Genomic DNA, 11963 nt, shown 5'->3' with positions numbered 1-11963 from the left:
GGGCTTAATCCAGTCTGTGGGGCCCACCCTGCACCATTCATCTAGCCTGTGGACCACTACTACTTTGGTCTGTGGGCCCACATGAGTTTGATAACCCTGTTGCAGGTCATAGTCAAAGATTTGTTTTGAATAACACTGGGCTGAATTAGAAAAATTAAAAAGCACTAGGGTAGACATCTGCACTTGGATTTATACTATTTTAGCTGTACCCTGGCTCCAGAAACTGCTAGCAAAAAAACCATATTCTGTTGCATAAGAGGAGGGTGGGCAAGCTGCTCCATTATGTATTGCTGCTATACTGAACATGAATTCCCCTGGCCTCCAGGGCTAAGGAGTTACACATAAACCAGTTTAAGTCATCAGAAACTGGTTTAAACCTGTAACAGAACAGAAGTTCAGTGTACATAAACCAGTTTCAAAAGGTCTGAAACTGGTTTAAAGCAAACCTGGTTGAATATAGTATCAGATTTAACTGATTTGGATCAAACCAGTTTGTGAAACTTCCTGGTTCAAGTTAAATCAGAATCCCGCAGCAACCTAGCACGCTTTGCAGCCCTGGGCTAGCCTGTGGCGCACACACACACACACTTCCCCGCCCTCCCCCCTCCCCAAGGGAAACCCTGGCTGGGGGCTGGGGCCAGGGAGGGATTAAACCTCCTTTCTCCCAAGTACGGAGCTGTCCTACCCTGCTAAACTTACTGCTGGCTGTGACTATGGACTACAAATCCCAGAGGTACCTGGAAGCAGGAAGAGGAAGTAGTGAGCAACCCTTTAGAGTCCTCCTGCTGTGATTCTGGACTGCAAATCCCAGAGACCTCAGGGGCACAGCAGGAAGAGGAAGCAAGTATAGCCCATGCTGGCTATGTGCCACAGAGCCATGCTCTAGCATCCCCTGACTCCTGGCCTGAGTCACTGCAGGCATGTAGCTGCAAAAAATAAATGTCTGTTCACTTGTTAGCATGAATGATGCATGCTCCTGGTGGCTGGAGGGGCACGGCAGCAGCGGGAGTGGGGTGGTGGCAGCAGGAGTGTGGTGGTGGTAACTGGGGAGCACCCACAGATGCCACCAGCTCGGGGGGGCGGGGGGGGAGGTGAGCACTGACCAGGGGCAAGGAGGAGGGAGGTGGTGAGCAGCAACCACCCACAGGCGACACTGACAGTGTCAATGGCGCCTTTTTGTAGGGGGTGCACTGCCACGCTCAGGGGTTGCATGTGCACCCCACCCACATTCCTGGTGCTTATTAGTCAGTTTAATCTCTGCAGTTTAGAGTAACCTGCAAAGACTAAATCGATTCAGCCTTGGGTTTTTTGACTGTCTATACTTAGCCAGGAAGCAGGTCTATACCACTTCCACAGTGCTCCTCCAAGCACTGCCAGGCAGTGTGCACCAACAACCAGCTTCTGCTCTACGTGGCCAAAACTTCTGCAGTCTTCCTCAGGGTGTCCTCTGCTGCCACTCTCAAGCATGCTTAGGCAGAGTTCTCAAAGACAGTGGCAGGAGACACCCTCAGAGCAGCTTCACTGCGTCACATCCGTACTCTGGCATGTGTACAGCAAGGGTGAGCAGGCAAGGTTATACTTTGTGGTGATGGTCTTGGAAGCACCATGATAATAATATGGACATGACCTCAGAGACAGGGAGAACAAGTGAGCACAATCACTGGACAAATGGATTGCTCATATTTCATCATGGATGGGAGATAGGAAAGTATTTAATTATGATGGTCCAAATTGCTCCAGATAGACTCTACAACCATCAACTTCTTCCCCAGTGATCTTTCTGCATTCTGGCTGACTTTTTATTCAACCCATAACTGAAACTCCCTTTTATTTTTTCAGTACAAATTTCACCCAGTACCAGTAATCAACTTTCCCCTTCACTCCCTCTCTCCCTTTATCCTACCAAACCTACAATTGGGCAGGTTGCCAGCATTCTCCAAGGTATCACCCACCTACACATACCCATTTCTAAACTGAAATTGCCATAGGTCCATACCAATAGCATGATGAAAACATGGGGGTTTTTGTTGGTTTTTTTTAACCATCTTAGAACTGCTTTCCCACACTAGGCATAATCAGAATGAAGTAATTATTGTGGTAAATGTTGCTGGACTGCTGTAGGTATATTCAAGTTATGCAGAAACAAGTGCATAGCTTCACTTTTTAAAGCTTCACTTTATTATAAATAGGGTTGGGAACCGGTCAATTGACCAATCAAATATTGTCAACAGACTGGTCAATTGACTGCATATTTTTGACCAGTCAAAGTTTATAGCAGTTTTAGGGGGAAAAACTACATTTTTTGTAGTTTTTGTGACAGAACTATGATTTTTTAAAATTGTTTTTTGACACATTTCTTAATGGAAAATTTGTACTGCGTATTATTTGGACCTATTGGCAATTTAAAAACATTTTTTTTTTTTTACTGATATTTGACTGGCCAACTGACCAAACTTTGTTTGTCCACTCAAACACCCAGCCCTAATTATAAATATCAAGTGCATTTAAAAAAGTGGTGACTGTATTCTACAGAACTGTACATTGTTTAGCATAAACAAAAACTAGAGTGAGGCAACTGGTGGTAAGTTGTAAACTGGACCACTTCTAGGAGACCTACAGTATGTTTACTGATAAGTGACTTCAAAATAGCCTCAAATGCTTAGAACTGTGAAATCAATTATACGGTCACTTGTCCACATATCAGTGATATGAAGCTATTACCCTTTCTATTCTTCTCAAATCATGCATGAATCTCTCCTAGGTAGCTTGGAGCAACCAAGAAAATGACTCACCTAGCAAAATGAATAAGTGTTTTCTGTGGAAGAAAGGGCAGATTAGGATTTTAGTGACTCGCTGAAGAGAAGGTACTGAATACAAACTGGACTAAATGCTTTTCCTATCCTATGAAATCGCTCTCTCAACAATTAATGTACAAATAATTAAATATCAATAGGAGATGACTTTCACTAGAGTCTTTCACATTTCAGGTGAGTGCCCTGGTCACTGGACAACTGGCTAACAGGATGATTTGGGATGAGGGCTAACAGAAACCCTCATCCCAAATTAGCTAATACCCAGTGGTCTGGGTTGTGTGTAGGACAACAAAGTCCCTGCCTTAATTAATATCTAATTATTTGCATCAAATGAACAGTTCCAACAGAAGGAATTGAAAGAAACCCATGCCAAACCAGCCAATAGTTGACCACCATGGCACTCACCTGAGCCAAGTTTCTGGTCTCTGCTCTGAATAAGTTAGACCAGATCAGCAACTTGAAGTTCAGTCACCCATATTACAGACAAGAGCTCTAATTACTGGCTGTTTGGGGGAGGGCTGCTTTTTGTATGTAGACCAGATTCCCCTGAAAAACCCCAAAACTCCAAATTCAACACATCTTCAGACTGGTAGACTTCTGTCTCCCAATGAATTCACTGAAAACAGTACAAAATACATGTCTGCAAGAGGCCCAAATGTCTGCCAAAAGAGATAAGGGTTACTGGTCAGTTAGCCAGTGTGTGTGTAATTGCTGAGGCATGCAATAGTGTCCTCAGTGGCCATGTTCCTGTAGACTACCACTGAACTTAGTCATCAGGCAGTCAATTGGCAACATGCAACATGGTGTGTGTTTTACCACAGCTATAGTCTGGATTCTCGTGAAGACCCCACTGGTGGAGGTTGGCTGCACATAGACTTTGCCTTGTCTGGAACCTATTCAGCAAGGCCCACCAACAGCATGGCAGGTTAAAGTCAGGTGGGCAGACTGTAGAATCTATGGTAAGGAACTTGTTTGGTGGTAATGTTGACCTCCATTCCTCATACCAGAGGGTCTCTGCTGTGCAGTCTGGGTGCAGCAGTTTGGACTACAGTGGGTGTTGTGATGATAGACATGCAGCAGGTGGATTTAAAAGAGAGTCGTGCAGGCTTGGATTGGCATAGATCTTCTCCAGTAGCTTGCTTGTTGCAACTTCCTAGTGGATATAAGGGGGAACAATGTTGCTCAGGACTGGGAGCCATGGTCAAGGAATCAATCAAAGAGTTCCCAAAATGATGCACATCATTGAATGTAACTGCACATCAACGAATTTGGTGTGTGATGACCAGTTCCAGACTGGTGTGCAGTACTCTGCCATAGAGTACAAGATGGCAAGAACTGACATCCTTAGGGTTGAGGCTCTTGCACCCCATGACGACGCAAGCCAGCTTGTTAAGGAGACTGTTGAGCTGCTTAACTTTCATTGCTGTCTTTTTCACGCATTCACTGTAGCTCAATGTCCAGCCTAGCATCATGCCCAAGTAGATGGGTTGTGCTTCCGGCCTCAGCCTCTGACCATTCAGGCAGGTGCTCAGCTCCTGGGCAGCACTGGCATTGTGTAGGTGGAAATTCTGGAAATTATCTTACTGATGCTTGGAGGTGCCAAGTCTTGCAATAATTGGCTAGCTTCGTGACATCACTGTTCAGTATGTTCTAGCACAAAGAAAATCTGGGCCTGGAATCTACAGCAGATATCATCAGCACCAATTAATTTCTATGACTGGGTTTGTGGCAGGTCATTGGTATAAAGGTTGTACAAGGTCAGAGCAAGGACAAATCCCTGAGGTAGTCCTTTGGTCTGTCTTCTCCAAGTGCTTGTCTTCTCACCCATGTTCATCCTGAACCATCTCTTGCAAAGGAGCAGTTTGACAATGTCAGTCACCTATGCTGGTAGGACCCTTGCTATTTTTACAAACAGACCAGTGTGCCAAACAGCATTGTACACTGCTGTGTGGTCAAGGAAAAAAGTGCCTGTTTTGAGGTTCCTTTGAAAACTGTTCTCAGTGAATGTTCTTAGTGCAAGTACTTGGTCATACAGACTTTGGCCAGAACCTGTCCAGAGCCCTTTACAGTTCTTGAACTTAATAAGGTTTTGAACAGCATCAAGTCTGACGCTGCCCCAGCCTATGACAACATCTCCCCTGACTTCCTGAAGCATCTTGGCCCATGTGCTCATTCTTGGTTGTTTCAATTTTTTACAAGGGTAATATGCAAAGGAAAGCTGCCAAAGATCTGGTGCATGTCAAAAGTCATTGGCCTCCCAAAACTGGGATAAGATCTAAGCAATGTGTCAAGCTACTGCCTGATAATCACTGCTGTCTGTTTTCAAGTCCTGGAGCACTTGATTCTACAGTGCATACTCCCAGAGGTGGAGAACATCCTGAGTATCAATTAAGCAGGTTTTCAATGGCTACTGGTGAGGTACCCTTACTATTTTTACTTGAACAAACATTGAAAACATATGAATCATTCCTTAAGCCATAGTTGTAGATTGGGAAAAAGAGAGAGAGGACAGGCTGTCTAGAGGGAGTATATGTACCTAAGTGGGAAGTCTTAGGTCCAGAGTGCAGTAAATAGACCATGGAGATGTAAGAGGGGATGTAAGAAGTCAGAAGGATTTTTGGAATGGGAGAAGGTAATGCAACAGAAATTAGAAGAGGGCAGAACAAGAAAAGTAAGCCCGAGGACACCGTTATGGGTGTCAGATGAAAGGAAGAACAAAATTTATTGGAGATGCCATGGAGGTAAAGTGAGTGAGGAGGAAAACAAGCAAGAAAGTATGAAGGCCAGAGGGGTGTAGTGGAGGGGAGGAGGAACTAGGGAAAAGGAACACACAGAGGGGGGAAAACTGAAACAAAATACTTTCAAACTCAGAAGAAATTTGCAGAGAGAGTTAGAGAATATGGGAGACCCAGAGGGACAATTACAGAGCAACACCAGAGGGGAGAGAGTGAAAGAGAAATGTAGAGTGGCGGAGGGGAAGGCATTAGGGAGGCAGCAACGGTTGAAGGAGATTGACCCAATGAGGATAAAACCACATCTTCATTTTATACTGTAATATAAAATACCCTATCAAAATTTCAGGATGGACTGGCTACTTAGTTGAGGAATAAAGGTAACCACTATCAAAGAATGGAGGATACAAGGCACCTTTTTTTCCCTTTGAAAAAGAAAGCAATTTTGTTTCAGGCCATTTGTTTTTTTTTTTTAAGAAAGCATTTAGATTTTCCACAAAACTGGCCATTCTCCCCAAGATACTTTCAACAAAAAGCAGCCATGATTTCATTTAGTCAAAAATACAGTTTCCCAAAGTTGTTTTACCAAATAATTTTCAATCTTTCCTAAACCAGATTGCTAAGGGGCTAGGAAGTCAGAGATGGATCCAAGTGAAACTTCCTTGAATAAGAGATTTTTATGAAGTTGTAGCCACTTTGTAAGCGCCTTTCTTAAATCAGAAAAATGTGTTTTCAACAATAAATGCCTTTGAAGTCACTGAGTCCAAAATATGGCTTTTGAACAAGTACCTAGAAATCACTCTCTCATAAATAGTTATCATTTTCAACAGTTTGAGCAACTCCATTACTAATTCCTTTCAATGATAGGTATAACTTCCACCCCTTCCTTAGTTTAATCAGTAGGCATGAAAGGCCTGGGTTCATTTTCACCACTGAGCAAGATGGAACTCCATCACTGGAGAGAGGTAATATTCATCGCCTCCCCTGCCCAGCAGCAGCCGCCAAACTTGTTCAGATGGAATCTTATTCTGCCAATTAAATGGCAAATGGAATGGATAATGGAAAATACTCTAATCTGTTACTGAATCATGAATGATTTATTGACTGAGTGGCTTGAGTTTGCCAGCTTGTTCACCATATGGAAGATTTTCCCTGGCCTGAACTTCACAAGCACAGCATACCAAACAGCCTGTTTGCAAGTTTATCTTGTAAAATGTTTTCTTAATTTCATCATTTTCTTATTTCTTAATAAAATATGATTATATACAGGAGGATATGGACTATTCCATATTGGTGAAAGATATTTCATCTGATGGCTTTCAGTAGAATACAGCAAAATCAGTTAAAATATAATAACAATGAATATGGGATAAAGCAAAAACCAACCAGCCATTGTAACTGGCATAACTGTATAACCTCTCTCATCCCATTTCCAATTTCATACTACTTTGGTTGAGTTTTCCAATCAAATCAAGTTTTGTTGAAATTCCAGCCTTATGAAAATCAAAACCATATTCTTTATTTATGATCCCATAAACACTTGCCGCAAAATGAGACCAAGAGTATTATCTGCTTTTGTGATATTGGCCTACTGGCAGAAAGAAAAGATAAGATGATCAGCTGAACTTTAAGAGTGACTGTTCAGTGACCTATCAAGATACAACTTTTATATTATTGCTCCACTTGAAAAAGACAATAAATAAATAAAAATTGTAGTGCAAATAAAGGCACAATCTTCATTGTCAGAGCTTGTGGATGACTCTGTACCACAGACATTTCATATGGCATAATTTTTAAATAAGGGTCTAAGATAGATATCTTATATCTAAGATAGATATTTTATATAGAACCCTCAGAATTATCTTTTTGTAGCTTATGTAAAGTAGTTATACAAGAAATAGAATAAGAAATCTGTTATTTGTGAGGTTAAGTGCACAAATATGCAATTCTTCTCTCTAGTGTTAAATTAATTTAACTACTGAGATTCAAAAGAAAAGCTTTCTCCAGTTATATTACTACAGGTACAGCAGCCAGTCTTAAGAAATCTCTATCCATATTATATTTGGCAACATTTACATTTTAAGCATCTATGTATTTTACGCTTTGCTAAAATACTACTATCGTGATTTTAATAGGAATATCTTTACCCATTAGTCAATATAGTATATACCTGAACAAGGGAATTCATTTTTTCCTCTCTCATTAACTTTAAAGCATTGCAATTTGCATGCACAAATAAACAATTTTGCTCTTTGAAATCTCTTGGATAGCTTTACACCTTAATAGCTAGAGCCCCAGTATTGAAACTTCTCTCTCTTCACTGACTAAGATATGCCTGACTGGCAATAATAGTCTAGGCCCCCCACTGTGTTTGTCCCAGGGCCTTCAGAAATAAATGACTTGGCATTAGCCAACACAACAGAAAATAACTTTAGATTCACAAATGCAAGTTCAACACATTCACGCATCTCAAACGCCATCCCCATCTTAAAATGAGTTTCATATGGGTAGATCCCTGTGCCCATGTAGAATCCAACTGACCAAAGTGGGGCTTTGCATCAACTGCAGGTCAGGACTTAGTGATATATCTACTGTCATGAAGCAAGCCCTGTCCACTCTGCTCTACACATGACAGTTCCTGTAAACAAGCCAGTACAATCCAAGTGTCCAGCACTGATTTTAGTTTCAGTCTCAGCTATGTTAATTGTCACACACAGTCATTGTAAGAAAGCCTAGTTGCCTCATTTCTGGGATCTGGTGCAGGAGCAAGAGTGCTGGTCAGTACTTTATAGTGGCACTGCCAGGCATGCCTCAGAAGTGATGCAGACATGCCCTCAATGTCCACAAAAACTGGGGCCTTAATTGAAAAGATACTAGACTTAAGAAGAACTTAAGAACTTAATTGAATCAGATACTAGAGTTCAAGCCTGGAGACCACCACAGCACAGCCAGGCAGCAGTCCCCAAAGTGCATTCACATCCCCACGGCTTCCAGCAGCTTGCATGATTCCAGGACAGCAGCTGTATTAGGAGTGATGTACACCTATGGGAGTCACCTGCTGCTGAAAGGACTATGACCATGAACAGCTAGGTGGCATGGGTAGCATTTAAAGGCTGTGGACCAGGAACTGGGGCCAAGGAAGTTTTTTCTCTGCCACAGCTCCTGGCCCCGTGGCCTTTAAATGTCACCAGGAGAGGGAGCAGACAGACAAAACCACTGCCTGCTCCTCAGACTGCGGACCTAGGCCTGGCAAATAAGTACAGAGTTTTGACACATTGTTCAAGAAGGGGAGGCAAGCAGCAGAGAAACACCTTCCCACCCCCAACACCTGTTCTTCAAAGCGGGCAGTCCCTAGTCTGGGGAAGCTGCCCTGACAGCACAAAAGGAGTTCTGCCTCCATAGGTATACTCTGAGCTGCAGACACATTTGCAGTTTTGTGAGCAAAATTACAGAGTGTAAGACTAAGCCTAATACAAACAGCTATTGAAAAGGATATAAAAGACATATTTCCATGGGATGACTACCTAGTTGTAGTTTCAGTGTTTATTTTCCTCAAAAAGACTTTAAAATGTTTCAACAATATGTTCTAATGGTATAGGTAAAGGGAAAGGAATATTTGTTGGTTACCTCCTAGGCATCTTGGGGGGAAAAATAGTGTGAAGTTAATTTACTAAATAGCCAGGATTATCACTATAGCTACTCAAGGCAGAATGTGATTCAAGAAGAGACCTTTCTTCCTTCAAAAGAAAAGAGCAAATGAGTTATGAATTTCAAAACCCACATGTGCAATTTTGGGTTAAAAAAGGATTCATGTATAGTGACATTTTTCAAAAATGTTAAGAATTGTAAACTTTCATAAATGCCATGTGCACTTATGCATCATAAAAATGGAGTGGCAATAAAAAAATAATACACCTGGTAACAACATACCTTATCAACCATGAGGAAATTCTCTAGTTTTTCACCATTTTCACATGTAATATCTCCAACTTCTCTTACTGCTTGAGGCAAAAGTTCTTTTACCTCCTGGGCTATTATTCCTGTTCATAAAAATAAAGTTTAGTGTAAAAAAAAAGCAATACCACTTATTCAGAGATTCTGATTTGTGTTTTCTGTAATGGGGCCATCCTAGAAATTACAGTTTGAGCTTGGAACTACATTTTCCATTTTGTGGAAAATCCTATAATTTTGCTTTTCTCCCTATTCCAAAATGAAACAGAAACACAGTTATGATGAATTGAAATTATAAAAATATCAAATGCAATTATTTTTTAAACTTCTGGTTGACTGGAACATTTCATTTTGATAAAATAAAAATATTTTATTGGACTGTAATTGATTTTAATCTTACATTACCCGAAGAAACAAAACATTGAAACAACATGTCAAGACTGTATCAGAAATATCTTACATCAATATTTTTTCCTGTTCATTCCTATACAAAATTTTATCTCAGGGCGCGTCTGTATTTCAGTCACTGCAGCATACAGCATCAACATGCCTGAGCTAGCTTTGGCCTAGTTAGCTCAAGTACCACTAGCAGCCTAAGCTCAGCAGCATGGAGCTCAATATTGCACTTAGTGCAGGCAGCAAAAATAAGATTATTTATCTGAAAAACATTAAGAATAGTTCTGTTGAGCCCCATGTTGCCATGGCTAGACTGCAGTCAGTACCTGAGCTAGTTCATGTGTAGGCTAGTTTGTATGATATCTACATTGTACTGCAATTACAGCAGTGGCAGGGAGTTGACAGACCTTAAATGAACACAGGAAACATTTCTCTTTCAACAAAACAGCATTTTCTGATGCAAAAAAAAAAAATAAAACCAAAACTTTCCAACATTTTTTTGTCCAGCTCAGTTGCACTTATTTTCATTTTAATCTATACCACAGTAAGCATATCACTATAAAGAACACTTATCTGGAAGTGCCATCAAATTCTCCCTTTGTGAGCAATTTAATGGACAGCTAAGTTAGGAACATAGGATTTGCTATACTGGGTCAGACCAGATGTCACTATCATCCAGCATCCTGTTTTCACCAACTGCCATAACCAGGATGGGCAAGAGAAAACAGACAGTTACAGAATATTACAGGATAAACAACTCATAATGGAAGTTTCCTCCTGACCTGCTTCAGTCAATGGTTGGTTTATTCCCTGAAATGAGCCAGCTTTTCACGCTTTTTTTAAAAATGGTGTTCAGAGTGATTTCCTGCTGTCCATATAGATTTCTAATCTTTCTACACATCCCCAAGCTTAACATATTACTAGTCACTTGTGAATCACATATCACTCATTGCCTCTAAATGATTCTACAAATTATCTGCCCTTGCAGTTCACTGCCTATCTTACTGGTTTTGTGCTTTGACAAAAGGTAAAGAAAAGAATCCTCTTATCTCTGTGAGACCTTCTCCTTCACCTTGTTTCACTCTTGCCTTTCAGATTTGGAGGAGGAATTGTCACTTACAGCATCTCACAGCATCTAAACATTCATGGTAGTAGTCCAACTAGGAGCACTGGCAGAAGTGACATTTGCCACATGAGTAGCCCCTTGAAAGTGCTCTACAGCTGTGCTCTGACAGAAAAGCATGGCTGCAGAGCACTTTAAAAATAACTGATCACATGACACATTAACCCTCATTTAATGAGGGTTCAGATGAAGGCACTCCAAAGCACAGTGCCTTCATTAACTTACATCTGATCAGGGCTGATGCAGCACAGCTCTACTCCTAGTTACTGTCTGCAGGATGGAAGGGGGGAGAAAAAGGGCAGGGAGCTCTGGACTGGGGTTTGCCCAGCCTATGCTAGAGAGGGAACAGGTGGATTGAAGCCCTTTGCCAGCAAACCCCAGCCTAGAGCTCCCTCCCCTGCTTCTTCCCCTTCCCATTCTGCAGACAGCACCAGAGCTGGGAGGGGATGGGGCTAGGGGAGAGAGGCTGCAGACACGCATCTCCTCCTGGATCAACTCCAAAGTGAAGCACAATCCCCCACTTCCCCCAACCCAACAGACATTTGCTGGGTTGGGTGGGGTCACTAACTCTTGGCACTTCACAGAAAGCTCCATGAGTTACAGTGGGGAGCTGCATGTCTGTCAGCACCCTAGGTGTGGACAAGTGTCAGAATGGGAGCCTCCTGAAGACCTGCATTTCTGCTGCCATAGTGGTCAGGGAGCTCATGCTGAGGCAGCAGCAGCCCACCTGCAGGCGCATGGAGGAGACGGGCTTCAAGAGGTGGAGGGGGCATGCATGGGTGCCAAAAGCAGAGCAGGGGGGAGTGGGGCACAGAAGTCTTACTCATGCCAGGAACTCTAAAGCAGTCCTCATCTGTACTACTGCTGCTGCCACCACATGTTCTTGCTCTTGAAGCAGCAGGGTATCTGTACACTGGCTGCTCCTTCTGCTGCAAGAACTCTATGGGG

At 42.1% G+C, this 11963-nt stretch overlaps 1 protein-coding gene across 1 annotated transcript in view; it reads right to left on the bottom strand.

Annotated features, from left to right (window-relative positions):
• Positions 1–11963, bottom strand: part of MYRFL (myelin regulatory factor-like) — a 106967-nt gene that overhangs the window by 41294 nt on the left and 53710 nt on the right. The window contains exon 13 of the mRNA XM_019515782.1: positions 9476–9585. Within this exon, the coding sequence (XP_019371327.1) occupies positions 9476–9585 (110 nt within the window). The remainder of the gene's footprint in view (positions 1–9475; positions 9586–11963) is intronic.

Source organism: Gavialis gangeticus, unplaced genomic scaffold (assembly GCF_001723915.1).
Source record: "Gavialis gangeticus isolate Ggan-Ray unplaced genomic scaffold, GavGan_comp1, whole genome shotgun sequence".
Taxonomy (NCBI): Eukaryota; Metazoa; Chordata; order Crocodylia; family Gavialidae; genus Gavialis; species Gavialis gangeticus.
Note: the sequence above shows the minus strand (reverse complement) of the source record. Positions and strands in the feature narration are given on the sequence as shown.